Source organism: Balaenoptera acutorostrata, chromosome 6, assembly GCF_949987535.1.
Source record: "Balaenoptera acutorostrata chromosome 6, mBalAcu1.1, whole genome shotgun sequence".
NCBI lineage: Eukaryota > Metazoa > Chordata > Mammalia > Artiodactyla > Balaenopteridae > Balaenoptera > Balaenoptera acutorostrata.
The window spans coordinates 97,270,937-97,293,743 of record NC_080069.1 but is presented as its reverse complement, the minus strand read 5'-3'; the positions used below and the strand labels follow the sequence as shown (position 1 = coordinate 97,293,743).

The following is a 22,807-nucleotide window of genomic DNA, read 5'->3' as shown; positions in this document are numbered from 1 at the left end:
TGTTGGGCCCTCTCTGGGATGTCAGATATCATGTGACTTTCTCCTCACCACACTGTTTTAGCTTCATCATCTTGATGAGAAGTTGGGCCCTCAGAGAAGTGACTTTCTGAAGGCTGTGAGCTCATGAGAGACACAAGTGGGATTCAAACTCGGTCCCCCACCATGCGCTCTTTCCATTGCCCGACACTCAGCCGAGACGAGAATGGGGACTTCACACGCAGCACCTCTTCTGCCCGGGGGCAGAGGGCCCCTCAGTTTACACACTGAAGTTTGAGGTGTTGTAGAAATGAGGCAGTGACCGAGGGTGTAAGTGGTTCCTGATGTACGCCTATAAGCACATAGTTGTTCAAAGAAAGCATCCTCTTCTGTAAACTCAGTGATCATCCGAATAGATAAAGCCCATCACCAGGGGCTCCCCTAACTGCTAAGTGGTGCTTCTCAGTCTCTAATGTGTCTAGGAGTCACCTGGGCACCGCGTGAAAATGCAAATTTGAACCGTAGATAGATAGACCACCTCCAACAGCCTCTCCGATGACACTGATGCCACTGGTCCCTGGACCACAGAGGAGCAGCAAGGCTCTGGCAATCCCGTCACAGAGCGATGCCCCTCTGAGAGGCGACATCAGACGAGTTAGGTTCCGGGGTGAGGCTTTGGCGAGGTCAAGAAATTGACCTGTTTATTCCTCTTCTGTGTCTTCAACCTTCCCCCGCTCTTTCCTCTCCTTCAGCTGTTCAGCATGAGGAGCTGGAGTGACATGCGGCAGGAGGTGATGTTTCTGACCAACGTGAATAGCTCCAGCTCCTCCACGCAGATCTACCAGGCCGTGTCCCGCATCGTCTGTGGCCATCCCGAGGGTGGGGGCCTGAAGATCAAGTCCCTTAACTGGTACGAGGACAACAACTACAAAGCCCTCTTTGGAGGCAACGGCACCGAGGACGATGCCGGCACCTTCTATGACAATTCGACAAGTGAGTGTCTGTGCAGACCCCAGCCCTGGCCCCAGCCCACCTCGGGTCCAGGCTCAGCCCCGTGGCACCCGTGGCACCTGCTTCCTCGTGCTTATCCTCATCCTACGTAGCAGCGGTGGATGTTTGTTTACCTGTCTGTTTGCCCCCCCAGACTGAGCTCCTAGAGGAGGGAATCTTCTCCTAATCAGTCAACTGTCCCCACTTGTGTGAATGGGGCCTGGCACATCCCAGGCGTGCAGCGTGTTTATCGAGTGAACGGATGACGGAAAGCCAGTCTCCTCAGTTTTCTGGGGGATGTCAGAGGGCGGCTCCCAAAGTGATCAAGTATCTTCTCCTTCTTCTCCTCCTCTCCCTTGCCCCTCCCCTCTCCCCTCCCTCTCCTTGAGGTATGCTTTACAATAAAGACTTAACAATAACAACAACAATAATAAAAGATAACATTTAGGGAACATTTCCTATGTACTATGCATTTTATTTAACTTAGCTCATTTAACCCTTACAGTAACCCTGCAAGGAAGGTTTTATAACCCCACATTTTATAGGCTCAGAGAGGTTCAGCGACTTGGTCAAAGCCACACCATAGCTAATCGGCAAGAGCCAGGATTAAGCCAGATCTGCCTGGCTCCGTGCTTTTTTTCGGTAGACCACGTGGCCTCCAAAACACCTGTTCATGGTGGTGTGTGTGTGCCGTCAGACTCGGACATGCGATCTGCTGTTTGTGGTTCTTAGCTGCAAGGTGGCGTTAAAGAACCCTGTAACTCCATATCTGCTCCCCACCCTCGGGCAGTTTTGTGGGGATGTGTGTCCTGTGCCTGGTGGCAGCCAGGAGCCAGTGTTACAGTTTTAGACAATGGCATCGTTTTCATTGAAAATATGATGCAAGTGAGCCTTTCTCCATTTCTAACTGCAGGTGTGTCTTTCGGACACTGAGTGAGGTGGCTTTTTGTGCGTTATTGTGACACAAGAACCTTTTATTCTTGTCTAGAGTGAAGCACTCCAGACATGGCAGGTTGCTTTGCGAGCCTGAAGGGAAGGGCGCTGTAGGCAGTTTTCTGAAATGCCATCCCCTCCGCTCCCTCAGTTTGCAAGTCAACCCAAGGGAACCTTCATTTTCACAACAGATATAACTGTGAGAAAATCCTCTTTAAAAAAAAAAATTATCTTTGTAGCATGTAGAGGATTCTTAGTATCTAGAAGAACCCAGAATGAAATTTTTAAAAAAATCAGGAATCCTTCTGGATAATCAAACCCTACTGTCTGTTATAAATTTGGATTTTTCAGTTTGGGATGTTTATTACATTTATTACATATACTTGTGATGAGACCTATTAATTAAAGGGAAATTTAAAATTTCTGCTTGAAAACTAAAGTCTGAATTCAGCTCTTTGTTTCCAATAAAAACAAAGTGGTGAGGACTGGTGCAAGCTATCTAGAGTTACAAATCTAGAGTTATAAAGGATTGTGCATAATAAAAAACATTTTTCCATATTGTCTCAGTTGTGAGTTATCTATCATCAGTGTTATAATAAGCTCTGATTATTTATCAAGCATCGTTCTAGGGGCTCCACAGATAGCATCTCAGTTAATCCTCTCTGCATCTCTGCCAAGTAGATGTCATTAACTTTATTTTTACAGAGGAGCCAGCTAACTGAGACTCAGACAAGTGATGTTGTTACATAGCCATTAAGTGGCAGAGCTGAGATTTGAACCCATGACTGACCAGCTGGCTCCAAAGCTCTTGTTACTTCCTACAAGTACATGAGCATGCATACAAATATTTGCCTTTCATCCTCTTCATAGCTCCTTATTGCAATGATTTGATGAAGAATCTGGAGTCCAGTCCTCTTTCCCGCATCATATGGAAAGCTCTCAAGCCCCTGCTTGTTGGGAAGATCCTGTATACACCTGACACTCCAGTCACAAGGCAGGTTATGGCTGAGGTAAGCTGCCTGGGCCCAAGAGGCCCTCTACAGAATCCTCCAAGAATTATGGACAAAAATATAAAGGTGGCTTCGGATGGCGTGTGTTGAGTATACTCATGGCTCTTCTGGGATTTCCGAAGAGTGAGAACCTCCAGTCTGACTCAGGCCCAAGCTGACTGTTGAGGACCAGCTCTCCAGCCTTGGGTATTTGAATCACTGCTGCAGGCAGACACTTCTTGGGAATGGGAAGGACTGGAAAAGGGCCTCTGTGATGGAACATCTTTTCAGGGAGCAGCTGAGTTCTCATGTCTCTGCCTCTCTCTCTCTTTTTTTTTTTTTTTTTTTTTTGCTGCCCCTGGCTCCCTGTTTGACTCCAGGTGAATAAGACCTTCCAGGAACTGGCTGTGTTTCATGATCTGGAAGGCATGTGGCAAGAGCTGAGCCCCAAGATCTGGACCTTCCTGGAGAGCAGCCCAGAAATGGACCTTGTCCGGGTGAGTGTCCCTCTGATTACCGTGTACCTGACTGATGCTCTTTACTTTCCCAGAAGTGACTGAGATGAGGATTCTTTACATTGAACCAGTGCAGACGCACTGAGCATTGCTCAAGCCACAGGCCCATCACTTGGCAGAGCTACAGGTGACGGTGCACAAATCACACCATTTCATGCACATCGGCATCAATGCGTCTGATAGTCAAAATCAGATTTCCAAGAAACCTAGGGCTGGTATTTGGAGCAAGAGTTTGGTGATTACAGGACGTTGATGATTTTCATTTCTGGCTCTAGAGCCACAGCATCTTACTTAGCCCTACTATGTCCTAGTGGGTCTTGGACAGAGGTGTGTGTGAACAAAGGTCTGGTCTGACCTGAGATACTCATTCCCCGAGGCACCGTGTGCGTGTAGAGCTGCTGTTACTGCATGGAGGGGAATTGCACTTAGTGCTTCAGAACCACTTGAAAAGGGATAAATGCTCTAGAGACAATTGGATTCAAAAGCGGAGGAGTCTGAGCAAGAATGGAATGTCTCCTTTGCTTGAGACTGAGTGCCATTTAATTGCATCATCCTGCCTTGGGCTGAGTCAGAGAATCATTAGACTATTTCCTCTCTCCATGATGAGAGAGGCCTCTTCCTTTTTTTCCTGCTGCTATTAAGAAGCACGAATGGATTTTGCCAGGTTTCTTTTCTTGACACCTCATTGATCAGAGGGGCAGCTGGGTGTTAGAGGAGGTATCTACCCTGGGAGATACTCTCCCAGGCTGAGGACTGTCCCTTGATGCCCTGGGAGGGACGATACACAGGTGGTCTTCCAATGAGGGGAAGGCTGGAGTCATCTTTGTTGCACTAGTCTTGCAATTTAATTCTTAAATTGGGAGCCTTTAAAAACCAAGGGACTTTAGTCAGAAAAACATGAACAATAATTTGTATGGATTGACTGAATACTTCTGACTAATAATAATAACAACAACAACTTATGCCCTTCAAGGGTGGATCTCTATTGGACTCCAGTCTGTCGTCCAAAAGGGATTCAAGTGGTCCAGCCACAGACAGTGCCATAGAATTAGGTGTGGTCTCAGGTGTCTTCTTCCTGGTCCTCTCCTTAGAATGTACATTTCTACTTGTTGGACTTCTCTCCTTCTGCGTCTCAGAGGATGATGAGGGTCCCTGTTGAAGGAACTCCATGAGTTTCAGTCTGTAGGCAGATAGATGCTTCCCCTACTCTTAAATAGAGGGTTTGGCTTGGATGCTCCAGCAGCTCACAGGCTCTCAGTTCTTCTGGGACAAGGCACTTGCCAACATGGCCATGGCATTCATTAGGAATTCTGCTGGAGAACACAGGATGTGTGATAGGAAATGGAGGAGCTGTGGCTGGGGAGAAAAGCATGGCGTGTGGTTTGGAGAGCCTTGGGCGTCAAGCCAAGGACCTTTACTTTAAGCTCTGGAGCACCATGAAAGGGTGTGAGGCAAGGGGGGCTATTACTCTGGTTTGACAGGTGGATTGAAGAGGGGAAAGGTGGAAGGCAGAGTCCAGGGCAGAGGCTATCCAAGTAGGTGGCCAAGGCATTGTCTGGAGGCAAAGCCTGGTGACTGCTTGATTGTGGACGGGTGAAAGAGAGGGCAGCTTCAGGATAATTCTTGATTTCTAGCTGGTGGACGGTGGGGATGTCCAACAGGCCAGTGGGTATTGGGGCCCGGAGTGCAGGGGGCTGGTTAGGCTGAGACACCAAATGGGGACTCATCAGCCTGCGGGTGGAAGTCAAAGGAGCCTCCTCCAGCTGCTTTCTCTTCTCTACTAAGGAGTGTTTATTTCACTCCACAAGCTTGGGCCACTCAGTCTTCTGTACCCCCTGCAGCCTTGCGTCTGGTACACAAGGCAATGCTTGAGACTTCTGTGTCTGTTGGGGTAGCTCTTTCTTTCTTTTTTTTTTTTTAGCTTTATTGAGGTGTAATTGACAAATTAAAAGTGTATGTATTTAAGGTGTACAACTTGGTGTTTTGATATATGTGTGCATTGTGAAATGATCACCACAATGGAGCTAAGTAACATGTCCCTCACTTCACATAGTTACCTCTTAGCAAGTGTCAAGTATACAGGACAGTATCATTAACTGTAGTTACCACACTGTACATTAGGGCCTCAGAACTCTTTGTACTGCAAAACTGAAACTTCATACCCTTTGACTTCCCTGTTTCCCCCAGCCCCCGGCAGCTACCGTTCTACTCTGTGGTAGCTCTTATCTTCTGCTGCCTCTGGCTCTGTCTACACCCGTCACGTCACCCCACATATCTGGAGGCGCTTCTCCGTTGAGTCATGTAACCCACTGATACTAAACTGTTCTCCTTTCTGAGCTGTTGTTTGTCTCCTTCATCTCAAGCCTCTGCTTTCTCCCTGGCCACTGCTCCTGAGGGGGATCTTTGGTCTCCTGGCCCCTCTCGTGCCCTAGAACGGCCATGTGATCAGTGATCTCACTGGGCATGTCTCTCCGGCCTTGCTGCCCTCCTTGGCCATATTGCTGAGAAGCCACACTGGCCAGGGAGGGCCTCACCCCAAATGCCACATGTCTTCACTCAGGTCTTATTTGCTCAGTTCAAGTCCCAAATAAGTCATTTCAGAATCACTAACCCATACCCCTCTGAACCTTTGTGAGGTACAATTTTGTACCTATTTCGTTAACAAAAATACATATCTTAACTGATGACAGTATAAATTGTTATTCCCTATAGGAAAACAATTTGGAATGGAAATTGTACGAGCCATAAAAAATGTGCTATCCTGTGTATCTGCATTTCACACACCCTCAGGGATGTATCCCATACAGAAATAATTTTAAAGAAAGAAGTCACCATATGAGAGAGAATATTATTGCTATAATAATTGTTATTGTGAGAAATTAGACTAAATGCTGTGGTATGGGAATAGTTAATGAAATTATAGTTTATATACTGTATAAAAACTATTATGCTCCCATTATAATAATAAATATGAAGCCACATGGGGAAAAAACTTATATGTTAGTAGGAATAAGACTGATTTAAAAAATAGCAGAGTTTGGCCCCTTAGGGATTCCATTTCAGTAGAGCCAGAGCTTCATGTACATTCTCAAAGGTGTGAAAGGAGTTGTAGCTGATTCTCCTTTCCATGAGCTGAGGTTGAAATAGACCCATTTTTCTGGCAGCACATCTGTGCAGGCCTCTGCCCTGGTCCTCTGCACCTGCTGGTTGACCACCAGATTGGTTTTCCTTCTTTCCATGTTGACCCACGTGGAGAGCCAGCCAGCTAGGGAATAAGAAATGGAAGACAGGCCTCCTTTGCATCATGACCCATGCATCCCGCAACTGGAAAAGATCATATTGGTTTAACATCAGAATTCTTTTCCCAAACTAAACAGCAAAAGTAGGTGTGTCTTAATTCAATCTAGAGATTAGGGTCTTTATGAGGAGTCATCAGCCTGGGTCTCAAAAGAGGAAGAAGATATAATGCAGTGGGAAGGTGCAGTAGAATCCGAGAGCCCAGTATTCTCACCTGTAAAATGGCAACACTGGGTTACCTATCTCACAGTTTTCTATGAAGATTTTAAAAAAAGACAATGTATGTGAAAGGGTTTTGTAAACCATATAATGCTCATCAAGACTTAGTTGGTGTTTACTACTTGTACTTTGTCATTGGAATGGCAGACGCTATTGGACAGCAGAGGCAATGACCACTTTTGGGAACAGCGATTGGAAGGCTTAGATTGGACAGCCAAAGATATCGTGGCATTTCTGGCCAAGCACCCAGAGGAAGTGCAGTCCACTAATGGCTCTGTGTACACCTGGAGAGAAGCCTTCAATGAGACCAACCAGGCAATCCAGACCATCTCTCGCTTCATGGAGGTGAGGATCTATTCTGCGGACCACTTAGAAAAGGCTTTGGCTTCTTTCTCTGAGATGGTGCAGTAAGGTTTGGATTGGAGTAAAGTTTAGGAATAATGTGTCATCTTATTTACAGTAGTATCCCTCCACCTAACACAGGGTGTAGCGTACAAAAAGGTACTCAATGGATGTTATTTAAATGACTGAATGAGTAAATCAACAGACCTAACTTCTAGCTTTATTCTGTCTGACTCAGGAATGTCTCTATCCATTGTTTTCTAGGTTTTCCTGTGTTTTGATATCCCAATACCTAATGGCAACAAAGCATTCCCTTAAAAAAAGCATTACTTACGAAACTTATCTAAAATCTAATAGGACCGATTACACTTTAAAAATTGAGTCCTAAAAATGATGTGACTTAATAGGGACAAATGAAAGGTTTTTTTGTTCTGCTTGGTTAGTTGTTATGACTCAAAATTACTAAGAAAACAGAAGCAAAAATGAGGTTTAAACCTCTTTCCCTCCACAAAAATCAATATAGGTAACTTACCTCTAAATACTTCCAACATTTCCCTTAAATTGCAGTTAAAAACCAAAACAACCCACTTTCAATTGAATATTGGAGAATGACTTGAGAGAGGAGTAGAGAGTGAGGATAAAAGAAGTCATGCACTTAGCGCTTCTCTCTTAGCATAGATTCTGCCTTGGCCACTGCTTGTTTTCCCGGCCATTGGCATTCTCATGATGGCTGTTCTTCCTTCAGTGTGTGAACCTGAACAAGCTGGAACCAGTGGCAACAGAGGTTCTGCTCATCAACAAGTCCATGGAGCTGCTGGATGAGCGGAAGTTCTGGGCTGGGATCGTGTTCACTGGAATTGCTCCTGGCAGTGTCGAGCTGCCCCATCACGTCAAGTACAAGATCCGGATGGATATCGACAATGTGGAGAGGACGAATAAGATCAAGGATGGGTAAGTCGAATCCCATCGTACCAGCCAGTCTTGGGAAAGTCAAGAGCAGCTAATGTGAGTGGAGGTACCTTATTTTAACTAATAATTTGGTAAAAATTTCCAACAAAGTATAACTCAAATTGGTGGCATGATTTTGGTGTAACTGGCTCATTCATTGTGGAGACAACTATTGCAAAGGTCTTAAAATATCATTATCTTTTGGTTCAGCATTTCCATTCCAGGGAATTAGTCCCGAGGAATTAAATCAACAGGAAAAAAAGACATTAGGTTCCCTGTGCCAGCACTATCCCTTTCTATAAAAGGGAGCAAATAAGCAAGATAAAAGGGAATGGTTAAGCAAATTTTGGCCCGTCTACTTGTTGCAATGTTAGGGAGCTAATGGAGGGTGGGGGAAAACCCAAACCAACAAGTGGTTTGCTCATTCTGATTATATTTACTTAAAAACATGTGTACGTGTCAGCTGAGACCGGAAAGTAAGACACAGAAATAAGAAAAGTGGCTCTGTAATGGTGGTAGGATTGTGGGTGACTGAGTTTTTTTTATTGTATGGTTCTAAGGAATGTCTGATCGCCTGTGGTTTGATTTAAGGTACTGGGACCCCGGTCCTCGGGCTGACCCCTTTGAGGATATGCGGTACGTCTGGGGGGGCTTCGCGTACTTGCAGGATGTGGTGGAGCAGGCGATCATCAGGGTGCTGACGGGTGCAGAGAAGAAAACCGGCATCTACATGCAGCAGATGCCTTACCCCTGTTACGTTGACGACATGTGAGTTACCAGCGAGCCACCGCCTTCGCTTAACTGGTTAACACTGTCCCCAGGTGGTGTGTACACACGCACGCACACACACACACACACGTCAAGGGAGGAAACAGAATGATTACATTTATTTTATATGTGTGTTGATACTGGTCAAAAAATTGGTTAAAACAAGATTGCAGCTACTGCCAAAAAAAAAAAAATTGTTTTTGAAATTCTGTGGCAATTTCAGGAAATAAGATGCCAGATGTAGGTAGCTGACAGTTTGAGCCACGTCACCAGTAATCTTCACTCCTTTCTAGTCCATGGTTACCAGAACTTTTATTTTTTTATACTCTATCCTTTCAGTCAAAATCAGCCCAATCTGCAAGTTTAAAATGTGTCATGACGAGCACATGCCAGACGCATCCACACATCCTCACGTCCCCCAAACACAGAGGCACAGCGTTCTAGACCTATAAAAGCAGACTTCGTGTCAGTTTTTCTCCTTCCTCTCTGTAAGTGGTAAACCACATTTTCAAACAATGCAGATAAAACCGAACAAGGCCTTTTTATCTTAGACATTTTAGATAATCTTTTAGTGCTTAGTCACTGTGCTGCCAGGTCCTCACCGTGGGGACTTTGGAGCCAGTGATTTCTTGTGAGAGAGAGAGAATAGGCAGAGGTGTAGTTATTGCAAGCATCTGAAATATGTCCCGTCTCTTCTGGATTCTGGAAACTCTCTTATTCTCTGTTGTGTGAGGGAGAGTGTGTGAGTGTGTGTGTAGAGATCAGAGTGCAGAAAGAGCAGGGTTCCTCTCCTTGTACTTCTCCCTGCTTTGCATTGAACAACCCATTTCCTTGCAGGGCTCACTCTAGCTTTTCTAGGTCACCTGGATTTATCTTGTTTTTCACCTTCAGAAAGATTAGCCAGTATTTTCCAAAGGAAGACTTTTCCAAAGACCCCCTAAGCCAAGATTTACTCTAGAAAGTATGTATTAAGGTGGGAACACGATGAGAGGTCAGAGGCATTCAGAGCCTTTGCCTGTTGTCACGTAGCCTGTAAGTGCATAAGTGGTAAAGCTGGGACTTGAACCTTGAGTTTCAGAGTCCAGATTCTGTGTTCCTTTTACTTCATTGCATTTCCTATTCTACTTTGGAAATCTGAAATATTACTGACAAGAGCTGCCTGAAGTGTATTTCTGCACCATCTGTCATTAACAGTTATGCACGGCAAGCTGATAGTGAGGTGACCTTGAAGATGTTGAACTTTGATGACAGAATGAGTCGGTTTTTTGGTTTTGTTGGTTTTGTTTTAGTACTTTAAACTCACCCCCATTTAGCTTAATGACATCTGAGAGCTATCTGGTTACTGAAGCAAGCCCTCCAAGAAGTTTTCTTTGGCATCACTTTGTTAGTAGTTTCATCACTGCGTTACCCCACTCACAAAGCGTGACTGTCAGGGTGCACGGGTCTGCCCGTCTCGGGCTCAGTGCTGGTGCTTTCTCTTGCATGCAGACCCAGAGGTGTTGGCCCAGGAGCCTGGCTTACACTCACCTTTACTCCTCCCCCCGCCCTTCCAGCTTCCTGCGGGTCATGAGCCGGTCAATGCCCCTCTTCATGACGTTGGCCTGGATTTACTCTGTGGCTGTGATCATCAAGGGCATCGTGTACGAGAAGGAGGCGCGGCTGAAGGAGACCATGCGCATCATGGGCCTGGACAACAGCATCCTCTGGTTCAGCTGGTTCATCAGCAGCCTCATCCCCCTGCTCGTGAGCGCCGGCCTGCTGGTGGTCATCCTGAAAGTAAGGCTGCCTCACCGGCCCCTCCCTGCCCCCCGTGGGCTCTGTGAGCAGAAGAAAGGCACGGATTCTTTGGAAGGGAAAGGGTCATATGTGCTGTTCCCTGCAATTCCCTCATTTTATAGTTGGGGAAAGGGAGACCGAGAGAAGGGCAGCAACTTGTCCAGAGTCAACCCAGCTGATTAGCAGCTAAGCAGGACTGAACCTAGGGGTCTTGTGTCCCAGGTGAGCACAAGCTTAACTACGCCATGCTGTTTGGCAATGGTTCATGGCAGCATCTGAGAGTTACTCTTTTTCCTAGGTGTAGTGGGTGGTAATTCTGCCAGAATTTCTAAAAACCATACTCAGAAGCATAGATATTGCTGCATGTTAGGATTTTCTGTAAGCAGAGGCTGAGACAGAGTTTGGGTATGGGTATTTCTTAGGGATCCACACCTCTAGAAGGGATGGGGAGGATACAGGATTTAGCAGAGGGAGGAGTTGAACTGTGACGCACGGCCAACTTGCCGGGCACTCTTGCCACGGAGCTGAGATGTCCAGCCCTTTCGCTTACCCCAAGGCCTCCCTCTCTGACACCGCATAGATCCAGGCCCTTCAATTAGTCATTGGAAGGGTGTGCCCCAGGGCCGGACAGCTGTCTGCAGCTGGGACAAACCTAGAGGGGTTGACACCTGAGGCTGTCTGCTGACAGCCAGGCAACAAGTCCTTCCTTGAAGGGGACTCTGTACAGTGCAGTTCTGTGTCCACCCCTTACATTAATAGGTTTATATGCCACTTTTTTCACAATCATTTCATTTAAGGATGCATTGTTTAAAAATAAATTTTTTTAAAAGCAGAGGGGTACAAAGGGAAAGGAAGTAACATTTAATTTAATACCAGCTACTATTCATTACAAATGAGCACTTACTGATTGCAAGCACTGTTTAAAGCACATACGTGTGCTGTCTTGTGATATCCTCACTAAATAACCCATTTAACATACAAGGAAATGAGGCCAAGGAAGGTTAAGGACTTCACTGAGGTCACCCGACACTGTGGCAGAGCAGTTCTTGCTAAAGTCAAGCCCCCCTCATGCTCTGATGTCTGACTGCCAGGGTTGAGCTATGTGGCCGGGGTGGAGGTCCTCTGGCTGGTGGGTGAGAGCCACTCTGTGACAGCTGAGCACTGGTGGGTCCTGCTGAAATAGAACCAACTGCTAGAGAGAAACTTGAAAAGTCCACAGAGTTTGGATGATCGTGGGGATCCAGAATCCATAGCAGGTTCTCATGGGGGATGTTAAGATGGCCTGAGCATTTTCCTTGGCTTTCAGAGGGAGAAGCCATGTGGGATGCTGTCTCCCACAATTCTTTCTTGGTGCCAAGAGTCATGGTCCTTAGAGAAGAAGGAGAATCCAGGTGATATTATTTCTTGGAGAAACAAAGAACAAAATTGTCTGTTGAGATGAACCTTGGTGAATATCAAGCCTGGACTTTGTTTTGTTTCTGGCTCTACCATGACTTTGATGTGTGGTCTTGGGCTAGTCATTTCCCTTCAGTAGATTTCAGTTCAGTCATCAGAAAAATGAACGGCACTGTTCCTCTGTGTTGTCTTTAAGATGAGCAGGAATAAGCCCTGGCTGCTTCCCATAGATCATTGCTTATTGACAGTCTTATTGGGTCTCTTCCTTCCCAGTTAGGAAACCTGCTGCCCTACAGTGACCCCAGTGTGGTGTTTGTCTTTCTGTCCGTGTTCGCCGTGGTGACCATCCTGCAGTGCTTTCTGATCAGCACGCTCTTCTCCAGAGCCAACCTGGCGGCAGCCTGTGGAGGCATCATTTACTTCATGCTGTACCTGCCCTACGTCCTGTGCGTGGCGTGGCAAGACTACGTGGGCTTCACACTCAAGATCTTTGCGGTGAGTAACTCTGGCCCTTCTGCGGTAGCTGCAGTCACAGCCGCACCTGGTATTTCACTTCTGCTTTATAGTCCAAGCTGAGAACAGAAGATAAGAGATTCTCTTTCCAACAGGACTTGAACCTCAGTTCTAGATTCTATGCTCCTCGAAGGCAGGGACTGTGTCTTATTCAATTGTTTATTTTTAGTCCTCTAAGTGAACACTGGTTGAATTGAATCAAATGGTATTTTTCAGGGAGCCAGACTTGCACTGCATGCGGTAAATGGCACTGGGGAATGCCTTTAGACAATAGAGGCCAGCTCTACCTTTTGTCTCCCAGCTCTGTTGGCCATGTTAAGCTCGCCACAAAGTCACAGCACAGATAGAACAGAAAGCTCTTAAGGTCAGAGATGGCTCCTTCTGGACTCTTGTCTCCCTTGTGTCCAGTATGGGGTTTCGCTTGAGTAATATTTTCTGAACTTCAAGACTGAGGAGCAGGTGCTCCATGGCCCTGCAAATCCCTGACTTCACTCCCCTCCCTTGTACAGAGGAGGAGAGGCCTTTGAGGGTGTGCAAGTCCCTATAAGACTGAGTTGTCCTGAGTTTTTTGCAGGATGCTCCAGATGCCTCTGTCTGGACCCGTTAGACATCAGCAGCCCCAGACAGGCTCCTATGACACTGAGCCATCACTGACCGAGCAGGGAGCTTGAGAGGACCTGGATAAATGGGCTGTGTGTGTGTGTGTGTGTGTGTAAGGTACAGGATTGCTGAGCCCTTGAGGCATCTTTGGAAGCATACAGTTCTAAAAGTTTTACATTCCCTCATACATGCATTTCTGAAATGTGTGAGTATAATGAGTGCTTATAAATAGAATCACTTTATATGCTGCCAGGGGGCCCACTCCCCTAAAGGGACTCTGTAGATAAATATTTCCATATCTTGCAATTGATCCATTTGGCAAATTCACCTTTCTCCAGGTGACATTTACATTAGCAGTGATAGGAAAATGAGAAACAAGGAGATGGATGAGTGACTTCTTCATCTTTCTCACAGAGCCTGCTGTCTCCTGTGGCTTTTGGGTTTGGCTGTGAGTACTTTGCCCTTTTTGAGGAGCAGGGCATTGGGGTGCAGTGGGACAACCTTTTTGAGAGCCCTGTGGAGGAAGATGGCCTCAACCTCACCACCTCGGTCTCCATGATGCTGTTTGACGCCTTCCTCTACGGGGTGATGACCTGGTACATCGAGGCTGTGTTTCCAGGTACACTGAGCTTCCACACTGCTTTAGACATCAGCCAGGGAAATGAAGTTTCTAGCTGTAGTGCTTTCCTTCCTTTGTGCTGGAATTTCTGCAGGGCCTGGGTCTCCTTGGAAAGTGGTTAGGGCTTTAGACCTATGGCAAACAAATAGTCTCCAAGGAGAAGCAGCTGATGCTAAAAGTACAGCTCTTAGTACTGACATAGCTCTTGTTTCTTGAGCACTGTGTGCCAGGCACTGTGCAAAGTGTTTTACGTACTTTGGTTCATTTAATCCTTGTAAGACTACTCTGAGGGAGTTACTGCCCTAACCAGTTTTTGCAAATGAGAGAACTATGACCCGAAGAAGTTAAATAACTTGCCTGTGGCCACAAAGCTGGTAAGAGTAGGTGCTTGGAGGAGAACCCAGGTGGGTCACACTGGGTCAGCTAGCCCAGGAGAGTCCTCCCAATGCTGACCCAGGTCTCTAATTCTGTATCCCCTGAATTACCACCAGCAAAGGTTCTGTTTCCCGAGTACAGCTTGTGAATAATAAGATACATTGGCTCTCAACCCTTGCCTGTGCTTTAATCGAATTAGTATTCATAAAAATTCATTTTTATAGTTCCCTTAATAAATCTCCTTGACCAAGACCTGCCTTGGATACATTTTCATAGAAGATCAAATTCTGAGAGAGTGAGGTTTAACCGTTTCTGGTTCACCTACTGATTTTTCTCTAAAAGAGTGTATGTGAAATGTTTTTTACATACCCTACCTGAACTTCCCACATTGGATATGCAATTTTGTATCATACAGATCTGGATTCAAATTCTGAGTCCTCCACTTTACTGGCTGAGTGATCTTGAGTAGGCTACTTATCCCTCAGTTTCCTCATCTCTAAAGTGGGGATGATACCTGCCTCGTGGGGTTGCTGGAAAGATTCAGAGAAGTGCAAGATGTTTGTCATACACAGGAGATCTCAGCAAATGTTAGTCCCTCTCCTCCCCCACCTCCATTCCATTTTGTCCTGTCTCCAAAGGCTGTGTCAAGGAGAGAGTCAGGGAGGCTGTGTCTGGCTGGGACACCTCGGGGATGCTGGGGCGTTGCTGAGCTTTGCTGACACCTGTGCTTTGCTTTCAGGCCAATATGGAATCCCCAGGCCCTGGTATTTCCCTTGTACTAAGTCCTACTGGTTTGGCGAGGAAAGCAATGAGAAGAGCCACCCTGGTTCCATCCAGAAGGGAACGTCAGAAAGTGAGTTCTGCTGACCTGCCCTCCCCTTAACTGCAGTGCTGGCTCCTATTGGCTGTCGGGGGCAAGGGGCGGCTCTCGGCCCCGAAGAGCCTAAAACCACCTTAGGGGCGGAGAAATCCCCTGAAGTGACCCTTTCCAAATTCTCCCATGCATTTGTGTCCAGTGCTGTTGACTTATCGGGGAGTCACTATCTGGGTTTCTAAGGGACACTTCCTTTGTTCCCTTGGCTTCTAAATAAAGTAGCTCTTGATCTCTACCTTCACCTCCGCCCACCCCCCAAACACATACACACATACTTTTCATGCTATCCTGACAGCTAGAACGAAGAGGCAAAGACAGCCGTGGTTATGGAGCCATAACCTCGCTGCCTGCCTTGTCCCGATGACAGACGCATGAGCCCGTGCAGGCTGACACCAAGTGGCTGCCACAGGGCTCGCTCTGTGCTTCTCAGTGTTCTCACCCTGCATCACCCAGAGCGCACATCCTCTCCTGGCTTCTGACTGTAGGTAGTGATGCCCACAGTTCAGCAAAGGCTCTGCCTTCTGGGCTCTTCTGCTCAAGTTCTTGGAGGGGAACTCTTTGTGTTCGGTACAGCTTCCTAAGTCGTTCATAAGTCTCTCCCCTGCTGATCTCTTCTGTGCCCTTCCCCCAGTCGCCAGTGGTGAGGTGTGGCGTTCCTTAGCATGGCTCATGAGTTTCCTTGCCACCCACCCTTGCCCGCTGTTCCAGCAGCTTTTCCTGCTGTTCCTTCTCTTCTTCCGCAGCCTCCCCTCTGCACCTTTATCACTGTATTCCCATCACCAACACTAGTGCCCAGATAGGCCCTACATAAATATTTGTTGCCTGTCTGCCTGAGAAACCAGAAATAGCCGTGGAGAGAGGACACTTGTAAAAGTGCAAGCACAGCCCCCTGCGTCTTGACGCTCCACTCGTCAGTGTCTTCTGTGGGCTCATTTCCATCCTGTGTCTTCTCACAGTCTGCATGGAGGAGGAACCCACCCACCTGAAGCTGGGTGTGTCCATTCAGAACCTGATGAAGGTTTACCGAGATGGCATGAAGGTGGCAGTTGATGGCCTGGCCTTGAATTTCTACGAGGGCCAGATCACCTCCTTCCTGGGCCACAATGGAGCTGGGAAGACCACCACCATGTAAGAAGAGGGTGTGGCTTTCTCAGAATCAGCCACAGGAAGGTTCTGTCCTACAGTTAGAAATTCATACCTAAGAACATTGCCTTGGTTACCGGGCCGAGGGCAGAGCATATGAGGAATTGATCAATGTAAAAATATTGTCTAATCACAAGAGTGCTTTCCAAATGCTGTTTTTTCTCTAGATATTATTTCTTCAGGTTAAAATAGGCTGGGGGCCCTTTGATGACCTTTCCCCTTCGGTTCTCAGAATTCTGCAGTGTTTTTGGAACCTGAGACTGTGACAAGTCTGAGAAAGGGTCTCCTTTGGAGTTGGTTTGGTCAGAACTGTGAGGCAAGAATGTGGAAAGAAAGATTGGCTATACTGGTGGGAGGAAGTAATTTCCAGGAACTCTGTCTCTAAGCAGATGTGAGAAACAGCTGGGCAGCTGGCTGGCTGTATGATTGCCTTCTCTGGGACCTATAAGGACCTTAGAATGGACAGCTTCAGAAGGGAGCACAGGCCATAAACACACCAGAGTTACCTCAGTGGCTTTCAGTGTAGTCTGTCAACCATTGCCGAGGGCATTTTGGTGGGGGAGGGGTAATCTCTTCCTCCTGTTTTTCTTTTATATATTTTTAACATGCAAAATCAATATATTATGAACATTGCAGAAACTCTTTAAAAGGTGCACAAAAATCCTAACTGCCAAACACACAAATTACTTTTATCTTTGAATCATTTGTTCTGCTTTGTCCCTTTTACTTGGACATGATTTTAAGCATAAAAAGAATATATGCTTTAAAGTGTACTTCCCATTGTAAATTGGAATCTTCATTTAAAAAATGCTTGTGCTGAAACTGCCATTTCCAGCACATAGGCCCACTCCTAGCTGTTCCCTGAAGCAGAGACTCCTTCGCTGTGTCGGGGTCTGTTGGAGTCCATTAGGAAGGAAAGGCGCTGCAGGGTCGCTGCCTCTGCCGTCTGCCCAGACGCTGCAGCCTGGAGTGGAGCTTCAGGGCAGGAGGGCCAATGCTGACTCCTGTACTTTAACGTTTTTGCCCTTAGGTCAATCCTGACTGGGTTGTTCCCTCCCACCTCGGGCACTGCCTACATCCTGGGGAAAGACATTCGCTCCGAGATGAACACCATCCGGCAGAACCTGGGGGTCTGTCCCCAGCATAACGTGCTGTTTGACATGTGAGTACCAACACACCCTCTTTGCAGGTGTGTCATGAGTCACGGGTAGAGTGGGACTTAAGCATTTTACCACCTTTGGGGGTAGCAGGCCTCGCCTTCCTGGATGTGTTGAGACCAGGTCGTCCTTCGACGTTGGAAAAGTAAGATAATTGTGGGGTGGGGGATGTTATATCAGTCCAGCTGGTGGATGGAGGCCTGGGAAACGGTGCTTTCCATTCCTGTCCTTCTGGAGTGAGGACATCTCTCTCCCCACACACCCTCCCTGAGACCACCACAGCTCTCACCTGGCAGTACCTCAGGGCCCTTGATACGTGGGTCCCGTGTTTCCTGCTCAGAGCTTTTGCTCCCGTTCAGCCTGCCCATCACCAAGCAGGGAGCCGCCATGGTGAGCAGAGAGAGACCTGAGCTCTGTGACCTCGGGCGAGGGCATCCCCCTTCTGGGCCCCGGTTTCCTCTCATCTACAGTGAGCAGCCCGGGCTTGTGTCCTCCACAGGGGCCCCCCTTCTCTCAGGGCTGAAGTCCTTCGAGGTTCAGGAGGGCTGCTCCAGTCTAAGGCCGAGGCAGCTCCTTGGTTGGTGGGGCCTTGGGGAGGGCCCTTTGAGGACCCGCCACTGCCTGATGCGCAGGGGCCAGGCCAGCGGGGAATCGGGTGGACGTGACCTGTCGCCTTGCTGCTTTGGCTTCTCAAGTAGCTCATGTGACTGCTCACTGCTGTTCTACCTTGAATCCTTCCTGGAGATTATTTTTCAGAAATTGATAAAGTAAAAAAAAAAAAGTGGGGAAAGAAAAATGTGCCTGTCGTGTTCTGGGTGAGGAGGCACTGTGTTCTGTGCGTCCTGGGGGCCCGGAGCCGACCTGCCCCTCTGTCCCCAGGCTGACTGTTGAAGAGCACATCTGGTTTTACGCCCGCCTGAAAGGGCTCTCGGAGAAGCACGTGAAAGCAGAGATGGAGCAGATGGCCCTGGATGTTGGTTTGCCGCCAAGCAAACTGAAAAGCAAAACAAGTCAGCTGTCAGGTGAGGCCCAGAGCTGCCTTCCTCCTCCAACGCACCCCGCCGCCCCCGACTACACACACACAGGAAATACAGCTGCCGCCGTGTCCCCGGCTTCCCGGGGGAGTGGGAGGGTCAGAAACGTGTTCGGGCTTGTCCCCAGGAGGGCACCTCCATCCCTCCTTCGCCACCTCTGCTGTCACTCACTGGGGCTGGCCCTGGATCCTGTCTCCTCTCTCCCATAGGTGGAATGCAGAGAAAGCTGTCTGTGGCCTTGGCCTTTGTCGGGGGATCCAAGGTTGTCATTCTGGATGAGCCCACAGCCGGCGTGGACCCTTACTCCCGCAGGGGAATATGGGAGCTGCTGCTGAAATATCGACAAGGTAACTGATGTGTATTTACTCTGCCTTCTGGGCTGGCAGGGGGAGGGAGGGAGGAAAGGAGCGAGAGAGGGAGGGAGGGCCTCTGGAAGAGTATCTTATGGCTGTTTCTGCTAGAGCAACAGAATTGCTTTCAAGGAAAACGTGGAGCTGAGCTCTGACCTCAGCCCTGGTGTGTAAGTGGGAGGCCTGGTTTCCCTGCAAGTTTACACTTCATTCCCTAGGGGCCTGCAAGGAGAAGAGAAATGGGGATAAAGGGCATCCTCTATGGGCCCCCAGGGCTCCCTCCAGCCTAGAACTCTCACATGTGTAGTATAATTATGGTCTCCTACAGACTGAGATTCCCAAGAGCCGAGGCCGTGTTGTCCTTCGTCTCTGTCCCCACGTGGTGCGCTAAACTTGTGTGCTGACAGAGTGGATCAATACATGAATGGATGGGAGAGGTGCAGTCAGCTTAGAGGGGTAGAAGGTACACAAGGTGGTACAGTATGAGGGGCACGGGTTTGGAGTCAGCTCAAGCTGGCCCGAGACCTTGGAAAAGTCATTTAACTTGCCTCAGCTTCTTGATCTATAATGGTGGGAGTGCCCACCTTACAGAGGATTAAGTTAAATGAGAATGCACCTAGACCAGGTAGCACACTGCTGGCATGTAGCAAGTTCCCAAATAAACATTGCCGTCCTTCATTCTATGAGGATGCAGCAGCCGTCCCCACAGCATTGCCATCCTGGGGGTCGTGAGCACACAGGCCTCGGGGCCTTTCTCCCAGGCTTTCCCCTGCTCGTATTTCTGTAGTTGTGGCCACTGCGACCAGTGAGGACAGCATGCCTCACCTGCGCCTCGCCCTCGTGTCTGTTCCCGGCAGGCCGCACCATCATTCTGTCCACACACCACATGGATGAAGCGGACATCCTGGGGGACAGGATTGCCATCATTTCCCATGGGAAGCTGTGCTGCGTGGGCTCCTCCCTGTTCCTGAAGAACCAGCTGGGGACAGGTTACTACCTGACCCTGGTCAAGAAGGACGTGGAGTCCTCCCTCAGCTCGTGCAGAAATAGCAGTAGCACTGTGTCGTACCTGAAAAAGGTGAGTTGCAGTCTCAGGGCTGGGCTGGTGCTGGGTCCAGGGAGTCAGGACTCACTGGCTGTGAGTGGCTTGCCCACATCTGCCCCACTCTGCCACCTTGAGGCCACCATCTCCCTGCTCTGTGTCCCTTTGGAGTCACGTCGTACCTCCTACATGGGAATCTCTGGAGACTTCTGTTCCCATCGTGTTAGCTCTGTTGAATCCCGTTTCCTTTTTCGTATGGAAACACAATGAGCGACGGAGAAGGCCCTTAGAGGACTTTATTTTGTTGAAGAAGAAAGACTTACCAAGAGTTAAGAGCCTTAACTGAAGAATGCCCTGCTGTGCCTGCTCATTACCTTTAAATCTTATTGACCTTAACTTTTAAACTACAAAACAGCACATGTGTGTTGAGCACCGATTTCATGCCAGGCACTCAATCTGGCTGACTCTGGCCATAAAAGAAAATCAGGATAATAGTTGTAGCATTGTTATCATTTGCAAACTTTTTTTTTTTATCTATCATCTCAAAGTACAGAGCAACCCTGGGAAGAAGGTATTGCAGTTATTATCCCAGATGAGAGAAGTGAGGCTTGTAGGGATTTAGTTTATTCAGGGTCACCCAGCAAGTGAATAACAGAGGTGGGACCAGAACCCAATAACCAGGTACATTTTCCCCTGTACTGCAGTACATGCCTGAGGTTTATCTGTGTGTTCAAACACTGGCGCCCAAAACACTTACATCCCAACCTTGACCTCCTGTCCACTTATTTACCTTTTAACTAGTGTCTCGTGGGTCAAAGTGCGGTCTGAGACAAGCAGCATCAGTCACTTGGGAGCTCGTCAGAAATGCAGAAACTTGGGCCCAGCTCAGACTTACTAAATTAGAATCTGCGTTTTAACAAGGTCCTCTGGTGAGGAAACACAAATTAAAGCTTGAGAAGCACTGAGCTAGATAACCAGGCAGGTAAACCCCATGCCCAAGACGGTCGATGAGGGCCTGGTTACAGCACTCGCTGGCAGGCCGCAGCTCTGCTTTTGCGAGCTCTGCTTCCCGTGCACACAGCCCAGGTGTCAGATCAGACAGTGGCCTCAGAAGCCAAGGCAGCCCAGCTGCGTGCCTCCCGGGAGGAGCTCTTTGCTCCGGTTCTCACACGATAGAGCTTCTCGGAAGCCCCCAGGTGAAGCTGGTGGGGCTGCACCTTGCTCGGTCCCTGACCCATTCTTACCTCCTTCTTTGCCATCAGGAGGACAGTGTTTCTCAGAGCAGTTCTGATGCTGGCCTGGGCAGCGACCATGAGAGTGACACGCTGACCGTCGGTAAGGACTCTGGGGTTTCTTATTCAGGTGGTGCCTGAGCTTCCCCCAGCTGGGCAGAGTGGAGGCAGAGGAGGAGAGGTGCAGAGGCTGGTGGCGCTGACTCAAGGTTTGCTGCTGGGCTGGGGCTGGGCGGCTGCGGGAGAGGGTGCAGCTTGGTGGCGGATCAGCCTGACGCTTGCCGGGGAGCCTGGGGCTTGGTCTGGGAGCTGGCAGGGCAGTGTCCCAGAGCGCTGAGATGATTGGGGGTGGGGGGATCCCTTAGGGGAGTGGGTCTGGCTGCACACTGGACACTGGAGACCAGGGATGAGGAGCTGAGTAGCCAAGCTGATGGTGGAGGGATTGGGGTTCAGTGCCTAGGGAGGGTGAGTGCCCAGGAGAGGAGCAGCCCGCTGGATTTCCCTCAGGAGGTGTGTGTAGGAGGCCAGTGTCACCAATAACAGAAATGGAACAGAAGCCTTTACCCTGGCCCTGTCTTCCCCATCCTAACAGCTGGCTGTTCCCAGGAAGCCTCTGGCTCTCCTTCCATGCCCTGTTTGATTAACCCTCTATTGAGGGTAAATAGAAGGAGCCTCCTTTAAAAGGTTAGGGAAAGGTGAAGAATCTTTTACAGTTCCTTTAGTCAAGCTTTCCGTTGAAGAATCCTAGCACTTAGGCAATAGACACCAGGCTTTCAACCTCAGAAGGCCATCCAGCCACCCACCATGCACTGAGGACCTACACTGTGCCTGGCTCTGGTGATACAAAGGTGAATAAGACCCAGCCTCCGCCCCCAGGAACTCTCAGGCCAGAGGTGAACACATGGAATGACTTAAGTGTCTGGGCCATGTGTGCTGTGTGGGCAGGCGGGCTCCTGAGGAGTAGGCAAGGGAGAAGGCGGAGAGCGGCTGGCCCCTAATGGGGGGCCTCGGAGTTGGCTGATCCGTGTCTGTTCTTTGGTCCCTACAGATGTCTCCGCAATCTCCAGCCTCATCAGGAAGCATGTGGCCGAGGCCCGGCTGGTGGAAGACATTGGGCATGAGCTGACCTACGTGCTGCCCTATGAAGCCGCCAAAGAGGGGGCCTTTGTGGAACTCTTCCATGAGATTGATGACCGGCTCTCAGACCTGGGCATCTCCAGTTATGGAATTTCAGAGACTACCCTGGAAGAAGTAAGTTCGGTGGCTGGCTGTCAGAATGTAGCAGGGCCAACGATCCCGGGGCCAGACAGGCAGCCTGCATGCCCACTGGGAGTAGGATCACCATGAACCTAGGCACTGAGTGCTTAGGTCGTTGGCATCTGGGTTGTGTTGGTTCCAGTTAGCCCTTTAAGGTTGTAGTGGGAGATGTAGGAAAGAAGTATTAGGATTGCTCCCCGGTATGACTGTGTCATGACCATGCATTGGAAATGGCCAACATTTATGGAAAATCTACTTGTGCCATGTGCTAACCTTGGTGTGTTTTGTTTTTTTCAATCATTATAACTTCATTTAATCCTCATAACAAGATGAGAAAGTTGACATTCAGGGATGCCAAGCAAGGATTCAGAATCAGGGGTTTTGGGCTTCAAAGCTCATACTCCATTACTGTGTAAGCAGTGCCTCTCTTGAGAGAGACCTCAAGGGCTGGAAGGGGTATAAA

General features: G+C 48.4%; 1 protein-coding gene across 9 annotated transcripts in view; it reads left to right on the top strand.

The window, feature by feature from the left end:
* ABCA1 (ATP binding cassette subfamily A member 1) overlaps positions 1 to 22,807 on the top strand; it is a 139,100-nt gene that overhangs the window by 82,265 nt on the left and 34,028 nt on the right. For all 9 annotated transcript variants that reach the window (XM_057547558.1, XM_007178271.3, XM_007178270.3 and 6 more), the window contains 17 exons: positions 729 to 969; positions 2,770 to 2,909; positions 3,269 to 3,385; positions 7,067 to 7,264; positions 8,007 to 8,212; positions 8,801 to 8,977; positions 10,531 to 10,753; positions 12,422 to 12,643; positions 13,676 to 13,880; positions 14,995 to 15,108; positions 16,086 to 16,257; positions 17,303 to 17,434; positions 18,309 to 18,451; positions 18,673 to 18,810; positions 19,671 to 19,891; positions 21,118 to 21,190; positions 22,136 to 22,338. In XM_057547558.1, coding sequence (XP_057403541.1) covers positions 729 to 969; positions 2,770 to 2,909; positions 3,269 to 3,385; positions 7,067 to 7,264; positions 8,007 to 8,212; positions 8,801 to 8,977; positions 10,531 to 10,753; positions 12,422 to 12,643; positions 13,676 to 13,880; positions 14,995 to 15,108; positions 16,086 to 16,257; positions 17,303 to 17,434; positions 18,309 to 18,451; positions 18,673 to 18,810; positions 19,671 to 19,891; positions 21,118 to 21,190; positions 22,136 to 22,338 — 2,925 coding nt within the window. The remainder of the gene's footprint in view (positions 1 to 728; positions 970 to 2,769; positions 2,910 to 3,268; positions 3,386 to 7,066; positions 7,265 to 8,006; positions 8,213 to 8,800; positions 8,978 to 10,530; positions 10,754 to 12,421; positions 12,644 to 13,675; positions 13,881 to 14,994; positions 15,109 to 16,085; positions 16,258 to 17,302; positions 17,435 to 18,308; positions 18,452 to 18,672; positions 18,811 to 19,670; positions 19,892 to 21,117; positions 21,191 to 22,135; positions 22,339 to 22,807) is intronic.